At 41.6% G+C, this 16,597-nt stretch overlaps 3 protein-coding genes across 10 annotated transcripts in view; 2 read left to right on the forward strand and 1 right to left on the reverse strand.

The window, feature by feature from the left end:
• The window catches only part of LOC106580794 (rap1 GTPase-activating protein 2), a 109,244-nt gene extending 103,574 nt beyond the window's left edge, over window positions 1-5,670 (forward strand). For all 7 annotated transcript variants that reach the window (XM_045703602.2, XM_045703601.2, XM_045703600.2 and 4 more), the window contains 5 exons: window positions 171-269; window positions 518-638; window positions 1,568-1,676; window positions 2,056-2,126; window positions 3,017-5,670. In XM_045703602.2, the coding sequence (XP_045559558.1) occupies window positions 171-269; window positions 518-638; window positions 1,568-1,676; window positions 2,056-2,126; window positions 3,017-3,025 (409 nt within the window). In that variant the 3' untranslated portion in view covers window positions 3,026-5,670. The remainder of the gene's footprint in view (window positions 1-170; window positions 270-517; window positions 639-1,567; window positions 1,677-2,055; window positions 2,127-3,016) is intronic.
• Window positions 5,671-6,053: 383 nt separating this feature from the next.
• LOC106580897 (uncharacterized) lies at window positions 6,054-9,368 on the reverse strand. The gene is made up of 5 exons (XM_014162429.3): window positions 8,512-9,368; window positions 7,824-8,162; window positions 7,435-7,626; window positions 7,188-7,216; window positions 6,054-7,090 (listed from the first exon to the last, which is right to left on the reverse strand). The coding sequence occupies exons 1-5, from the start codon at window positions 8,558-8,560 to the stop codon at window positions 6,986-6,988; spliced, it is 714 nt and encodes a 237-aa protein (XP_014017904.1). The 5' UTR covers window positions 8,561-9,368; the 3' UTR covers window positions 6,054-6,985.
• Window positions 9,369-10,182: 814 nt separating this feature from the next.
• LOC106580795 (bleomycin hydrolase) overlaps window positions 10,183-16,597 on the forward strand; it is a 20,047-nt gene continuing 13,632 nt past the window's right edge. For both annotated transcript variants that reach the window (XM_082966512.1, XM_014162229.3), the window contains exons 1-2: window positions 10,183-10,339; window positions 15,750-15,947. In XM_082966512.1, coding sequence (XP_082822638.1) covers window positions 10,330-10,339; window positions 15,750-15,947 — 208 coding nt within the window. In that variant the 5' untranslated portion in view covers window positions 10,183-10,329. The remainder of the gene's footprint in view (window positions 10,340-15,749; window positions 15,948-16,597) is intronic.

Raw genomic sequence — 16,597 nt, forward strand, 5'->3', positions numbered from 1 at the left:
GTTTTGTTAATGACCATAGGAGTTGGCAAGACATCACAAACAGATCTGGGACCAGGCTTTGCATTCAGGTCAACTTTTGGTTTGTGTATTTACCATCACTAATACTGAAGCTTTTGTTATGTCATTGTGTATTTGTCATATCTGCTAACTTGGTCTGTATGTTGTTACAGTGACCAAAAGACCCCAGACATCTGCCCGCTCGGACAGGAAGGGAGATCAGAGACGTCGTCCAACCCCAGCTCGCCAGAGATCTGCCCCAACAAGGAGAGGTGAGATGAACCACAAACAAAACACTGAACATGAACACACAAGGTGTGCATGAGGTGTGCATATGCTTTGTAAACCTCTCCTCCCATCCCATCCCCTCTCCTCCCCTCTCTTTTCCTCTCGTCTCTTTTCCTCCCATCCCCTCTCCTCTCCTCCCCTCTCCTATCTTTTCCTCTCGTCTCGTCTCCTCCCATCCCCTCTCCTCGTCTCTCCTCTCCTCTAATGCTGTTCCTCTACCTCTTGTCACCAGGCCGTTCCTCAAGTTGAAGGACTGCAACAACAGCAGACCCAACATCTCCCGCTCCTCCTCCAGCACCAGCAGCTTCAGCAGCACCACCGGAGAGGGAGAGGCCCTGGAGGAGCTTGACACTGTGAGGGCCCGCAGCCACGCCACTGGAGAGACAGGGGGCTGGGGAGGGGGAGGCCCTTGAGGCATTGTGCTGAGGGCGTATGGAGGATGGACTGAGGGTTGGGGGATAGGGAGTAGGGAGGCAGGGGGACAATGAGGCGGTGGGCTGGGAGATTGGGCGAGAGGTGGCTGTAGAGCAGAGCAGAGGGGTAGGGGAGTGGGGTGTGTTGAGGGGGGCTTGGGTGAGCCATAGCATTTAGATCAGGACTGGCATGGTGCTTCTGGCACATGATTGGGCAGATCATACGCCTGCGGTGCTCAGAAGTGGTGGGATCCAAAATGATGAATTGTATATGGACCGTGTTTGTTTTATCATTAACTGCATGAAGGCATCAACAAATTGCACAGTTGGAATGATGTGAGAGGATCTGGCAGCACTGAGAGAAGAAATAGAGGGGATGCAACATCATGACAGCTGGTGATTAAGTCAATTATGGTTCCTGTCACTCTCTCTGGATCATAGTGTGTTGGCTGTCAATCACGCACGCTTGGCAAAGGATGAGAATGTCACATCATTATTGTATCATACACACGTTACACAAACAGATAAGTGTTTACACACACAAAACTGTTGTTCCAGAGTTCGCAGCTCAGTTTACAGTTTTGCTGTTGAACAGAACTCTGTTAACCTAAGGCTGGAGTTTGTGTGTCCCTCTGGAGCAGTTTTGGAGAGCACAAGAGCAGCACAGTGCTGAAAACCGACCATCTGTAGTAATTCCAGCTAAAGTCTGTCGGCCTTGAGTTAGTAGCCCTACTCTGTAGTGTGTGTGACAGTAGAAGGATACAAATAGATGACTACCCTCACCCTGACAGCTCATCCTCATCTTCCTCTTCTCCTTCCTATTTCTCTTTTTCCACATCGACATCCTCCTCCTCCTCTTCCTCTCCCAGGGAATCCACCCATCCATAGCCTCGTCGTCCGTGTTCAGCCCCTTCCCTTCCCTCAGCGTGGAGAGCCAAGGCTCGGCCACCCCCCTCATCATGTGTCGCAGTCCCACAGGTAACACTGATACACGACACAACACCTAGGTGTGACTGACCAGGATCCAAACCTGGGTCTCCTGCGCACCACAAGACCGTGTTAGCCCTCTGGGCTAAAGTCTAGGCATTCTGCAATTTATCAGGCTTGCTCAACACATGAGTATGGTTTTGAACCATCTCTGTTATATATATACTGTAGGTCTCTATGCCCTCTGTATCCATATGTTACACTGTAGAGTGCAGTAGTGGGTTTGTTCACATTCTTTACTATCAGGAAGCACACGTTACTTGCGTGATTGTTTGCGAGTATGTTTCCTCATCCTCAATGTGTGATTGAAACTTAATAATAGACTATGTATTCCTCTGTTAACGGAGGCTTTATCTTATTCTCCCTCCAGATGTGAAGAGTAAGATGTCTCCGAGGTCAAACTTGAAGTTCCGCTTTGACAAGATGAGCCACTCCACAACCGTAAGTGATGTCTCACTGTACTATACTGTACTGTACTATACTGTAATATACTGTACTGTACCATACTATATTGTACTGTACTAGACTGTAATATACTATACTGTACTGTATTATATGGTCAATATACCACGGCTAAACGCAACGCTGAGTGCCTGGATACAGCCCTTAGCTGTGGTATATATACCACCAACCCCCAGGGGGCCTTATTGCTTTTAGAAACTGTTTACCAACGTAATTAGAGCAGTAAAAATATGTTTGGTCATACCTGTGGTATGCAGTCTGATATACGACGGCTGTCAGCCAATCAGCTTTCAGGGCTCAGTTTAAAATATACTATATACTTTACTATACACTGTACTGTACTGTACTCTACTCTATCGTGCCACATGTGTGACAAACACACTGCTCAGTTAATGCAGTCTTGAAGTGACCCACTGTTCTCCTCCAGAGTCATTAGGATATGATACAGCATCAGGGACAGTAGCAAAACTTTATCACAGTCCCTTCACTACACTCTCTGCTCTGAGCTAGGTTCTGTATCACAGTCCCTTCACTACACTCTCTGCTCTGAGCTAGGTTCTGTATCACAGTCCCTTCACTACACTCTCTGCTCTGAGCTAGGTTCTGTATCACAGTCCCTTCACTACACTCTCTGCTCTGAGCTAGGTTCTGTATCACAGTCCCTTCACTACACTGTCTGCTCTGAGCTAGGTTCTGTATCACAGTCCCTTCACTACACTGTCTGCTCTGCATACCTCATCTCTTATCTTTAGTACACTATCTAGCTAGAGATCCTGCATTAACCTGTCAGCTTGATCTCTCATTAGAATAGTGATGATGATGATGACGATATTGTTGTAATGGGACATTTATGTTACTTTCTATTGCAGTCCGAGTAAAAATCTGGATATTCCAAAAAAGGGACAAACTGGCTGTTGGAGCAAAAACACATCCCCAACATCACCAACGCATCACAACGGAATCCCAAAATGTACTTAACTTCATGACTTAAGGGAACTTCATGACTTAAGAGCACACACGCAGACAGATACTGAGCTGGAAAGGAGGAAGAGTCCTGTGAGTCAACTAAGAAGTGGTGAAAAAAAGGTTCCTCTCAGTATCTCTCTCTCGACATGTCTGGTACAGAAATAGCTCACAGTGAGAGGTTCCATGTGTTGCTGACATCACACCACATCTTTATTGGCCGCTGGTCTGATTAAAATACTAATCTGTAACATTAACCTGATACATCTAGACAAGGCAAGGTTTAAAGGTCCAATGCAGGCATGTTTATCTCAATATCTAATCATTTCTGGGTAACAATTAAGTACCTTACTGTGATTGTTTTCAATTAAAATTGTCAAAAAGAAACAAAAATAGCTTCTTAGCAAAAGGCAATTTCTCAAGCAAGAATTTTGCTAGGCCTGTGGGGAGGGAAAACTGAAAATGAGCTATTATTGGCAGAGAGGTTTGGAACTCTCTTTTTTATTGGTCTATTAACCAATTTACCGCATGGTGATGTCACCAGACAGGCCAAACCTCCATCCCAGCAGAACAGGCTGAAATTTCAGGAGGTCTTTTCAAACAGCTCCTACACTAAAAGGGCATTATCATCCTTTTCACTATTTCACAGTATTATTCCAACCTCATAGTGTGGAACTATATATAAAACACAGGAAAATCTCGTTTTTGACTGCACTGGGCCTTTAACCTCACAACATTCATCGTCATTGATTTTTGAAACTGTGGTGATAGGTCACTTTTCCGCTGCACTCATCTCTCAGATTACAGAGATTGTTTACTGTTGTCCTCTTCTGTTCTGATCTCCATATCTGGGTCCAGGTTGGTGTAAGTTGTACTATCCTTCAGAAAGGGATGTTGTTGTTAACCTGGCGGACTGTCTCTCTTGCCTTTGCCCCAGTATGTCTGTTTGGGGACAGTTCCTCTATTGCCTAACAAGGAGTTCTTGCTGCAGTAGTTTAGCTGCTTTTTGAGTCACCTGTTGTAATGCTGGTCATCTAACCCCTTGGCCTCACATACAGTATGTATCGGCTGCACAGTCAACGCAGGTCAATAGAATGGATCAATCCACAATAGTGATAGATGCTAGGGTTGGGGTCAATTCCATTTCCGTTCCTTTTTTTTTTTTTTTTATCTCATATGAATATAATGAGGACAATTGGAATTGGAATTTTAGTTAACTTCCTGAATTGACACGGAATTGATAGATACAGTCTTTATCTCTATGACTCAATCCTCATCAAACCGTTTTGAAGTATTCAAGTTTGTCTTAAGCTGCAGAAGAAAGGGACTTGATCCTCATAAACCAAAAGCTCTATTTGTGGAGATTTGCTCACATGAAAAGAAAAATGCCATTGCGCTCTGTCACAAGCTTAATTTAGCCAAAGTCGCGCCTTACAATCTATCTGAAACCCTTTCACCTTCCATGTGCTTCTCACTATGTGAGAGGTTGAGCAGAGAGTTTGGATTTGGTTTATTTGGTTTATGTTTAGCTGTGGGTGTCTGATGAATCCAAACCTGCGTTGAAATACTATTTGAAATCTTTCAAATACTTTGAGTGTGTGCTCTAGCCTGCCTGGTTTGCAGTTTTCGGACAGGCAAGTTAATCAAGCACAGATCATGGATTTGAAATGGTTTAATATAGTATTTGAACCCAGGTCTGCTTTTCACATGTCCTTATACAAACATCCAGTTGTATTTCACCCAGTTAATCAATGTTAATTGAAAACATGTATGCTTATAAAGGATGCATAGCTGAGAAACACACAGACTGCTCCATGCAAATCATTTTTAGTAGTTCAAGTCATTTCACAATGTTTTTTTTTCTCTCACTAACATTTCTCCAAAAATAAATAATTGGCCAGAGAATATTTTAAAGGGATCTTACATATTTTGGAAGTGTGATTGAACGCTTTGTGATTTCGATGGTTCATTTTTCAATCTTAACTAAAAGCAAACAGAAAAAAACAGTTGATGTTAAAAAAAAAACAATGTTAGCGCATTGTAGTTCCAAAAGATATTATAATACAACTTGACCTTGTTGTAAGCTATATGATTATAAACGAATCATGTGTGAATGTCTTCACCCAGGAACGCATCGAAATGGCAAGGTCTCCATTGATGTGACCAAATCATATTTGAGTTTGGGAGAATATCCATGCACTAAAGCTGTATAGAGGTTCATTCTTATCGCTGGAGTGTTTGTGACTGGAGTTCTGTTATGTGGTACACAAAAACTCCGAAAGTTGAGCAGGGCAGAAAGTTAAATAGGAACTAGTCTTTTAGTTCGTAGAGGGCATCCACAAGTGCCCCTCAGCCTGCTCTCTGTTAATAAGGCCATAATTTATTGATTTTATCTTTTGCTATTGATGTTATGTAAAATGTAATTGCAGATTAAATTAATGAAATAGGTCAAATGAAAATAAATGTTAATTTAAAAAGCCTACAAATGTATATGTATATTTCGTTATGTAATGTGCCATTAAGAATTTATTATAAAATAAAATGTTGTATTTTGTGTCAATTTGTGTTGTGTTGCTTAATTCAGTGACCCCACAGGAAGGAACAGAGGTATATCTACATGTTCTTGTCTGTTAATTAATTATAAAAGGGACATGGCATGCTTTAGACCTGGGTTCAAATACCATTTGAAATCATCTTAAATAATGTATATATGTGCCTGATTGAGCTTGCCTGGCTTAATGGACCAATGGAATAGTCCAAAATCTGAAAACCTCACCCCTCTGGTCCTCCAGGCAGGCTAGAGCAAACACTCAAAGTATTTGAAATATGTCTAATAGTATCTGAACCCAGGTCTGCTTTACATGGAATATTGTTTGGAGGGGGAAACATTTAATACAAGTCGCTCTACTTTGCTTAGCAGTGGCAATATTTTGGTATGGAACATCAGCTCTAGTTTGTTTATTTAAACACATGGCAGAGAAAGTAGTTTCCACAAATGACATAATTACAGTGTTAACAAATAAAAGACAGTTGCATAAATCATTATTTAGAACATTGAACATAGATTATATTCTCAGATGATTTTCACATGGCATCATGATCTAGCTGAGTGCGTGGATAGCAGTTACTGCATGACACATACAAAATCAGAACACATCTGAAATCATTCAATCCAGAGCTCTGAAATGTGACCACTTGGTCACAACAGTCTGTTACATCATGCGGAGGTGAATATGGTTGTGAATTCAGGGGATAGCCTTGGTCAGGACTCGAACCCGGGTCCAGCGACTGTCAACCCAACGCCTAAGCCTTTACGCCAAGAGATCCAACCATTTGACGAGGTCACTACCTACTGGCCACAGACGTCAATTCGATGTCTATTCTGATTCAGAGGGGTTGGGTTAAATGCGGAAGACACATTTCAGTTGAATGCATTCAGTTGTACAACTGACTAGGTATCCCCCTTTCACTTTCCCTTATTCCACTTTGGTTCCACGTACTTTCATTGAAATGACGTGGAAACAACGTTGATTCAACCAGTGTGTGCTAGATAGGAGTTGGGTTGAGGTCTCTACAATATAAAGTCTGACTGAGTCAGGAGCAGTGGCAGTTCTAGACCATTTCAACTGGGGGGGCCAAGCTGGGGCCAGTTGTACTGTTAGAGTGGCCAGTTACATTAGACGTTATTGTTGTCATATCGTTTTCTTCATTGCATTGCAGGCATTAGCAGCCAAAAGACCATGTTCATAATCATTAGTGTTTCGCATTGCCACTGTCTATAACGGATGTAAAAAAAGATAGCAAAACTTAGTTATGTAAAAATTATTTCATACTCCACATTTAGGCCCCCCCCCCCCCCCCCGAACTTCCCCTGGTCAGGAGAAGCGGAGAGAGGAGTAGACTGTAGGCTGTGCAGCTTCTCGTTGAGGATTAGGATTCGGCTGTTCAAGGCAGCCCTTTGAAAGAGCTGCATAGACCAACTGTAAGAAAACAGACACTCAAGTTAGCCCGAGGAAACATTCTACAAAAAGGTTAAGGATAAGGGCATTCAGAAGCCATTATTCAAAGTATACCCACCTCTATCTTTGGTTTAGGCTTGGGTGTGGCTGCAAAGAAAATATATGAGTCAAAAGCAGAATTAATGCACACCTAATTGGGCACTTCACAAATTAGCATTAGACTTGGCCTTTAAACAAGCAGTAGACACGATCAACTGTACAAATGGATATCAAGTTCATGTACAGTACTGTGGTAGAAATGTGAATGTCAACATACTGCAGCAAGATGTTATGAAATTGTATCGATAAAGAAAGAGATGTCTTACGGGGCTTGTCCTTGCGTGCGCTTCGGGAGCGTGGTGGGGGGTTAGGTGGTGGTATTGGTGGGGGCTGAGAGGGGACCTTTGACCTTATATAGCAAGCCAGACCCAGAACCAAAACCAGGGTGATTACCAAACAGATACTTACATACACCACCACCCGGGAATAGCCCTTCCACACGGATGTGGGTGGTATGGCTACAGAGAAAAGGTACAGCAAAATCAATGATGTCATAGCACATACCAGTCTACTTGTCATCTCGGAATGTGGAGTGGTCATTTTCTGTGATTGTGATGTTATTTTGGGGGTAAATCTTACAAAGCGTTGACAAAAATAAATATATACTGTACATTACTTGCATGAAATTGATTAACAATAGAAGGACCATATCTACCTTTAGTAATGTTCACATGCGTCATATGTCCAACGCTGGTGTATCCCTCAACCCAGGTGATCTGGCATTGGTACATTCCATAATCTGATTGGTTGACGTTGAGGATGTCCATGAGCAGACAGGTTCTATTGGTTGTCAACGTGACGTTGGAGAGATGATGCCTTGGAGTGGGACTAAAGAGAAGGAACTGTCCCTCTGTTGACAGACCCCATCCTCCTGTCCAGCCATCATCTCCACAATGCTGAACAACACAGGATAGGGAAAGAGTGCCCCCCTTTGGTACGTTAACAGAACTTCTCTTTGCCAAGACAGAAGTCACACACTCCTCTGCATCATAACCTGAGGGAACAAAAGTTGAAAAAAGTGAACACATAAATATGATATAAACAATTCACTAGACAATAGAGGAGCAGCATCTACAGCAATGACTATCCTAATAGCAATCAACATTTATAGTAATGAGAGAGAACTAATTGAGAGTAGTTATTTCTCATGATACCTCTTTTGTAGGAAAGCAGATGGTACATCAATTTTGATTAGATTGTTTGATTGATTACTTGTCCTTCCTTTTCTTGAGTGACATCCTAGATAGCTGTTTCAGGTGTTTGTTGGTCATCCTACTTATGGTTTTAAAACCAAGGTTATATCCACAACTGTCAGGAATCCTAAACAAAGTAGTTGGACTTACCCGGGAGAATGCATAGACAGGTCAATGAGAGAAACAGACAGTTGTACATGTCTTTTTTTCCCTTAGAATAGTACGTTTTTCTTCAGCGTTCCCCTTCTAGTTACTTTCTCCTGTATGAGCTCATGACGGGTTCCATAGAGCAGCCCCAAGACATATCCTGGTGCCTCAGGAAGCTGGACCGAACATTATCAGCGCAATAACTACTGTGCTTTTACCAGGCGTATACAAATAGTTTTTCTTCGTTTTTCAATTGTTCTCTCACTTTCTCATGACATTTTTCTCCCTCATTGGGAGTGTACTCTCCGCAATTGCGAAATGGTTTCCACCAGCTGCCTCAGTCGAGTTGGAAGTAAGGAAGGAAGTTCACACACACACACACACACACACACACACACACACACACACACACACACACACACACACACACACACACACACACACACACACACACACACACACACACACACACACACACACACACACACACACTCTCGCTCTCTCTCTCCAACTCCAAAAGACAAATCACATCCTTCCTCAGGCTGAACCCCGAAATCTGTGGGCTGGGCACAATTATTAACTCCTTAGATAGAAAATACATTCAGCATTACATTTACTAAAGAATACATTTCCATGGAAACCAAGAAGAGAGTGTGTTGAATGTGTAGGTTTTTGATTGTGTCTGTACATTGAATCTCATTTTTTTCTATTTCAATGGAAAATTGTGTAATGGCATGGACCATGTTGTATAGTAAATCTCCTTGTTGCTTCTATCCACCCTAGGCTATATTTCGAACCAATTCAGGCCAACCGCAAGGTAGTTCAAAATGTAAAATTAGAGCAACAAAATGAGTTATTACGGAATAATAAGAACGGTATACATACATTCCACAATGATTGTCACATTTCAACTGAATAACTTGGTATAGAGCTTAAACTGTACTGACTCTGATGATCCTCTAATATGAGGTCCCATGTCCTCACCAGTCTCAGGCATACTATTAAATGCCAAGGGGCATGTTTTCTATTCATTTTTTTTATTTCACCTTATTTAACCAGGTAGGCCAGTTGAGATCAAGTTCTTATTTACAACTGCGACCTGGCCAAGATAAAGCAAAGCAGTACGACAAAACAGCAACACACATAAACAAACGTACAGTCAATAACACAATAGAAAAATCTATGTACAGTGTGTGCAAATGTAGAAGAGTAGGGAGGTAAGGCAATAAATAGGCCATGGAGGCGAAATAATTACAATTTAGCATTAACACTGGAAGTGATAGATGTGCAGATGATGATGTGAGATACTGGGGTGCAAAAGAGCAAGAGGATAAGTAACAATATGGGGATGAGGTAGTTGGGTTTGCTATTTACAGATTGGCTGTGTACAGGTACAGTGATCGGTAAGCGGTTGAAACTGTTATGCCAAGGGTGTTTATTTCTATTTTAGAGAAACTATTGGTGCCAAAATGCACCAGTCCACTCAATTGCCATTGTCTGTTAATATTAATCAAATCCTAAACAGTTCTGACTGAAACTCAATTTAATTTCATTTAATGAATAACTCCTTTAAAATCAGGATTATAAACCTATCAAAATAATACATTCAATGTAATTGAGAGTATTGGAATATGATGTAACTACACAGCTAGGACAGACACTGGGGGGGGGGACGACGACGACACGGGGTTACATTGTAATAATCATGTTTCCTGTTTCCTGTTGGAACTCTGATCGGACTGACTGTCGGCGAATGAGATAAACAAAGAGCCGGTGACTTTTAAAGACATTTAGAAACACTTGCTAACCCTCTTCGTAAACATGGAGACTGGTATGTAATGTGTTACTTTCTCTTATTTCATTCATTGTTACTTGTATAGCCAGCATGTGAGGTTCATTTGCGTAGCCGGCTAGTGTCTAGCAAGCTAGCTAACGTTAGCCGACTAGCTAGCTAGCTTTATATCACTTTTCAGATAGACCATTAGCTAGCCAGTTAGCTAAGTTAGGTAACATAGCTTAGCTAACCAGCCAGTTTGCTTATGTGTATTTTCACTTTGCTAATGACATGACAGATATTGTTAGCTAGCTTGCTAACGTTAGCCGACCAACATCAGCACAGGCACCCAACGTCTTCACAGCTATCAATGCCAGAAAAGTTTATGGTTACTAGTAACTAGCTAGCTAGCTAACGTTCCTTAACTATGTAACGTTAGCCAACTATCGGCTTGGCAGATAACTGTTAGCAGGAAGGCTTCCGTTATGCCCTTGAGCAGTTAACATAGCAAGCAAGTTAACATAGCAAGCAAGTTGAGCTGCCTTCTTTCTAACCAACTTTTTAGGTGAGCATTATCCAGTGCAAGTCAATAAAGGAAAAACCGATACGCGATTTAACCCAAACCCTTTGAATCAGAGAGGTGCGGGGAGCTGCCTTACGTCCACGTCATCAGCGCCCGGGGACCAGTTGTTGGTGGGGCTTAACTGCCTTGCTCAAGGGCATAACGGAAGCTTTTCCACCTTGCCGGCTCGGGATTCGAACCAGCGACCTTAAGCTCTTAGGGAAGTCTTCCTGCCTTCCCTTTAATACAGTTGGAAGCAGTGTTTGTCAACAAGCAGGCAGTGCACGACCAACCCAATACTTTGATTTGTGCAAAGCTGTCAGGATATGCCCTCCCTGGCACCATAAAACATTAGGCTACCAGATTGGGAAGGATGTTTGACACTATATGACAACGGGTTTATAGTGATAGACTTTGATCTTATTGTTTGATTTGGTACCTTGTTGACCTCTGAAAGACTTGCACCCAAAGACTATAAAAGATGCTAAGTCAGTCATAAAAGCTATATAACAACTCCTATGTAAAGTTGCAAGTCAGGCTAGACACCAGTTTGGCACCTTTCCATACAAAACTAAAGTGACACTGACAGTCATTCCCATTCAAGCTTTTCCATTCTGTGGAGGCTGCGTTGGAATGGGCTCTCAGCCTATCCCTGCGTTTGTATGGCGACACACCCCTCTTGGTTATGTACACTGATTAAATCGGTGTCTTCATAATAGGGTCTCTATTATCCATTTACTGAAGCAAGCTGACAGCAGGGAATAAGGTATGACTTCTCCAACTTCAGTGGTAAAGATGGAGTATTGAGGCATGTGAGTTTGTCAATCCCTGTAGGAAACAGGGAGGGATCTACCTCAATTTGTCAAAAATAATAACACAAGTTTTTGTTCCAAAATATTTTCTGTTGCACACCGTTTGCTATGCTTTACTACGGTGTAGACTAGTGAATACACCCCAGGAATAGCCAGTATATTTAAACTTTTCTGTCATGGAAAATAGCCTAAAGGACCAGAAACAATAGGGCTTGAGTCAGGCAGTATGCATGATTAAGCAATGGTCTTCTCTGTTTTTAATTGCTGTTCAGAATGGAATGACACACCAGTATTATTTTATCAGTGTACCACTACTACAGAGAGTTCTAGTTTCACATATATAGTACAGTGCCTTCAAAAAGTATTCACACCCCTTGACTTTTTCCACATTTTGTTGTTAGTCTGAATTTAAAGTGGATTAAATAGATTATTATTTTGTCACTAGCCTACATCAATGTTCCATACATTTTTAGGCACTGAGCAAAATTCAGGCCTGCTGAGTGCAAACTTGAACATTGTGAAAATGTGGTGCAACTTCCTGCACGTGTTTACTGTCAACACTGAGGCTGTACCTGCTTTAAGTTACAATTTTAACAGTGGTCAAGTAGGCTACTGTGGCTATTTGATCATAATGTAGGCCTACCAGAGTGGCCTACCATCAAAAACAATGGAGAAAATGCATCCCTAACATTTTATCATGGAAATATAGCAGTGCTATCATTCAGTCTACAGTGGCAGCCAATGTGTGGTGTTCAATGTAGGCCTACATTCCATGAGGCTTTTGGGGAAAAAACATGCAGGGCTTGACATTAACCTGTTTATCCAGTTGTCCTTCAGACAAGGAGGTGTTTGATGCAAGATACTAATTTACAAAATAAATGCAGCATTATTCCCATACCATTATTACAGAGAATCAGGCAAATTATGCTACCCTCTGCCTGTTGGCTCCTTAGCTTATTCAAGCATATCTCAAAATACAACACTGCCCCTTTAAGACAAAAAAAGCTCTTGACTCACTTTTCAAAGGTGCATTTCTAGCCACGTGTTTTGTGCTCTTGTAGGAAGCAATCACTCCCCCATTGCTGACTAAAAATGATCTATACCTGGGCTAATAACTCACAAACTAGCAAAGGATATGAACAAATGTGCACACGTGGCTACATGTAGCTCTCACTGATCTCAAAACAAGCACATCTTCTCATGACAGCTCATGCTGTAAACACAGTCCAGTTCAAAGTGAATTGCACATATCCATATATGGCAATGGTCAATTTGCATATAGGCCTACTGCAGCTCTGATTGGTTATGTCGCACCGGTCTGTGTAAAGAGCGGGCCTGAGTCGTGCCTGTCAGTACAATAGAATCCTAATCAGATGTGTTCTGCCTACAACCAAATCTCTTGCATGGTTAGTTTTGCATACTAATTCTTGCATAGATCGTTTTGTGTCTGTATCTTGTATTGAAAGTGGCTAATATTGCAGATCACAATTGCAGATCACAATTCCAACAGTAAATGGAAATGTTCATAATGTTAACTGACGGGGAAAACTAGAAAGTTGAGTGAAGTTCAATCTCGTGCTTCTCTGCGCAGGCTGATATTTATTTTGCGGAGCACATTTGTTATGGCAAGCCTAAATAAGTTCAGGAGTAAGAAAACAGCATAATAAGGTGCATGCACTCTATGTGCAATAATCATTTTTTGTTTTTTTGTTGTTGCCATGACTACCTCATCTCTGTACCACACACATACAATTAACTGTAAGGTCCCTCAGCCGATCAACGAATGTCAATCAGATTCAACCACAAAGACCAGTGAGGTTGTCCAATGCCTCACAAAGAAGGGAACCTATTGGTAGATGGGTAAAAAAAACAGACATTGAATATCCCTTTTGAGCATGGTGAAGTTAGTAATTACACTTTGGATGGTATATCAATACACCCAGTCAATCCAAAAATACAGATGTCCTTCCCAATTCAGTTGCCGGAGAGGAAGGAAACCGTTCAGGGATTTCACCATGAGGCCAATGGTGACTTTAAAACAGTTACAGAGTTTAATGGCTGTGATAGGAGAAAACTGAGGATGGATTAACAACATTGTAGTTAATCCACAATATTAACCTAATTGAGTGAGAAGAAGGAAGCCTGCATAGAATAAAAATATTCCAGAACATGCATCCTGTTTGTAACAAGGCACTAAAGTAATACTGCAAAAAATGTGACGAAGCGATTAACTTTTTTCCCTGATTACAGAATGTTATGTTTGGGGTAAATCCAATACAACATATTACTGAGTACCACTCTCCAGGCATGGTAGTGGCTGCATCATGTTATGGGTATGCTTGTAATTGTTAAGGAGTGGGAAGATTTTCAGGATAAAAAATGTAATGGAATAGACCTAAGCACAGGCAAAATCCTAGAGGAAAACCTGGTTCAGTCTGCTTTCCACTAGACACTGGGAGATTAATTTAACTTTCAGAAGGACAATAACCTACAACACATGGCCAAATCTACACTGGAGTTGCTTACCAAGAACACAGTAGGGCTTGGTTGACCAAGAGTCGTCTGTTCTTTCGACCAATCATTTGGTCGACATTTTAACACGTGTATTTTTCCATGTCCCTTATTTATGGATGATTTATTAAGCCAGACACATTTAACAGTTAGGCTGTTGATTACAGACAATTCAGTTTGGGTTTCTTCTCTCCTCACTTTTCTTAGACAATTAAGGCAAGGGCTGTTTTCTCACCTCCTGACTCCGCTGTTGCCTTTGCCGCATTGTTCTCAACACTAATATGCTGGTTAACTTTGCTATTATGCACATGGCAACATGGTCTAGGAAAAGGAGCCAATTCAACAGCTCACTGATGTTTCAGAACCGAGGACAGCGACCCCTATCCATCGCGGGAGAAAGCACATTTTGTTGTAAAATAATATACTTTTTTATTAGTGTTGCACAATTGTTCTTACGTAATATTACCATATACAATTTCAGTAGCACATGTCTTAGAGTGATGGACTTTGTCATCCCCACGGCCTCCACAATGGTTCAGTTCACTCAGACAGGTGCGAATCAGACAGGTACACTATGATTTTTTGTTGTTGTTGCTACTGCTCGTCTAAAGAAATCTCGGTCGACCAACAGCTTATCGACCAAACAATTGATCAGTCGACTAAATGGGGTCAGCCCAAACACATTGAATGTTTCTGAGTGGCCGAGTTACAGTTTTGACATCTACTTGAAAATCTAAGACAATCATGTTCAGATCTTGTCAAGCAATGATCAACAACCAATTTGGAAGAATTTTGAAAACAATTCTGGGCAAATGTTGTACAATCCAGGTCTAGAAAGCTCTTAGAGACTTACCCAGAAAGACACTCAACTGTAATTGCTGCCAAAGGTGCTTCTACTAAGTATTGACTCAGGGGTGTGAGTACTTATTTCATTTTCAATACATATGCAAACATTTCTAAAAACATGTTTTTACTTTGTCATCATGATGTATTGGGTGTAGATGGGTGAGGAAAAACATTTATCTAATCCATTTTGAAATCAGACCGTAACACAACAAAATGTGGAATAGTCAAGGGGTATGAATACTTTCTGAAGGCACTGTATATGGATAATTCCTGTGAAAATAGGATGAGAACACTTTTGTGAGCTCGGGCATATTTGAATTTAATACTGAACTGTTTTGTACCACCTTGTCTGGTGTGGAGTGGATGAGGGCGGGGCAAGGCATTATTTGAAAGATCCTTTTGCCACTTTGTTGACAATTCGATACAGTACAACTTTATTAGTCCTGTCCCGCTACAATTAGGAACCCATTGTCTCTTTGCCAGGTCAAACACAAATAACATCCTCCCTATATTACAGCTCTTTACCACTTTGTTTCATCCAGACTGTTTCCATTTCTAATAAACCCTGTCCTAGCCTGGTCCCAGATCTGTTTCTGCTCTCTTGCCAACTCCTTGTCACGCCAAACAATGTCTGGCATGAGAATTCCATTCTGGAGTTGGCAAGAGAGCATAAACAGACCGGTAACCAGGCTAACCCTGTCTCCTTAAATTACGACCTCTCGCTTGTCCTCCTCAGGTCTGAGTCAGGAGAAGATTGCCTCCTTTGTAAAGCGTTTGCGGGCGGAGCCCAGGTACCTGCTGGCCCAGAACGTGTCCACGTGCATCGACCCGCTGGAGGTGTGTCTGCACAGGCAGACGGTCCAGGACACCGTGCACATATTCCAGCACTCCATCCCCACAGAGGGCAAGCCTATCACCAACCAGAAAAACTCAGGTACACTTACAGATACGGTCAAATATATTGGCACCCTGGCACTTTACAATGGAGTGCAATGAAATGGAATGTTCTGTTTTTTCTTTTCAAACTGGTTGAATGGCTTTTATTTATTTTTTTACCCTGTAGCCACCTAAATTACAGATTATTTAGTACAAGCCATTTTTGAAATTGAAGTGAAAAATCTCAATTTCAGTTTAGAATAAATAAAATAAAAAGTCCTTTGCTGCTGTAAATCAAACAAATACACGTATAAACACAACGTTTTTCAATTTCCAAATGTTTTGGGTTGAAGAAATTGAATTAAAGGGTACCAATATATTTGACACCCAGCATCTACAACTACTTCAGAGGCCTGGCCATGTACAAAGACTGCACAGTTGTGTTAGATGCTGCTTCCAAACTGAAATGAACTAAATAGGCCTCGGCACCTGAGCAAAGATGTGGCAGTCTATTTCCTACATGGTGCACTACGTTTGACCAAAGCCCTATCGGCGCTAGTAAAAATGGTTGATTCATTAGGATCCCCACTAGCCTGACGCCACTATATAGGGTAGTGCACCATATAGGGAATAAGGTGCCATTTGGGACTCAACCGTGGAGTGGGGAGACAGGAGGTCGGCGAAGCATCGTTCTTCCTTTTTCGAATG

Source organism: Salmo salar, chromosome 20 (assembly GCF_965601325.2).
Source record: "Salmo salar chromosome 20, fSalSal1, whole genome shotgun sequence".
In the NCBI taxonomy this organism is placed as follows: Eukaryota; Metazoa; Chordata; class Actinopteri; order Salmoniformes; family Salmonidae; genus Salmo; species Salmo salar.

What these genes read in the sequence shown, in the direction of transcription:
- LOC106580897 (XM_014162429.3), bottom strand. Translation starts at nt 8,560, where the DNA reads ATGTACAACTGTCTGTTTCTCTCATTGACCTGTCTATGCATTCTCCCG. An exon ending in CGCACGCAAGGACAAGCCCC is followed by an intron (nt 7,217 to 7,434) that starts GTAAGACATCTC and finishes TTTTCTTTGCAG; the next exon opens with CCACACCCAAGCCTAAACCA. An exon ending in AGCCTAAACCAAAGATAGAG is followed by an intron (nt 7,091 to 7,187) that starts GTGGGTATACTT and finishes GTTTTCTTACAG; the next exon opens with TTGGTCTATGCAGCTCTTTC.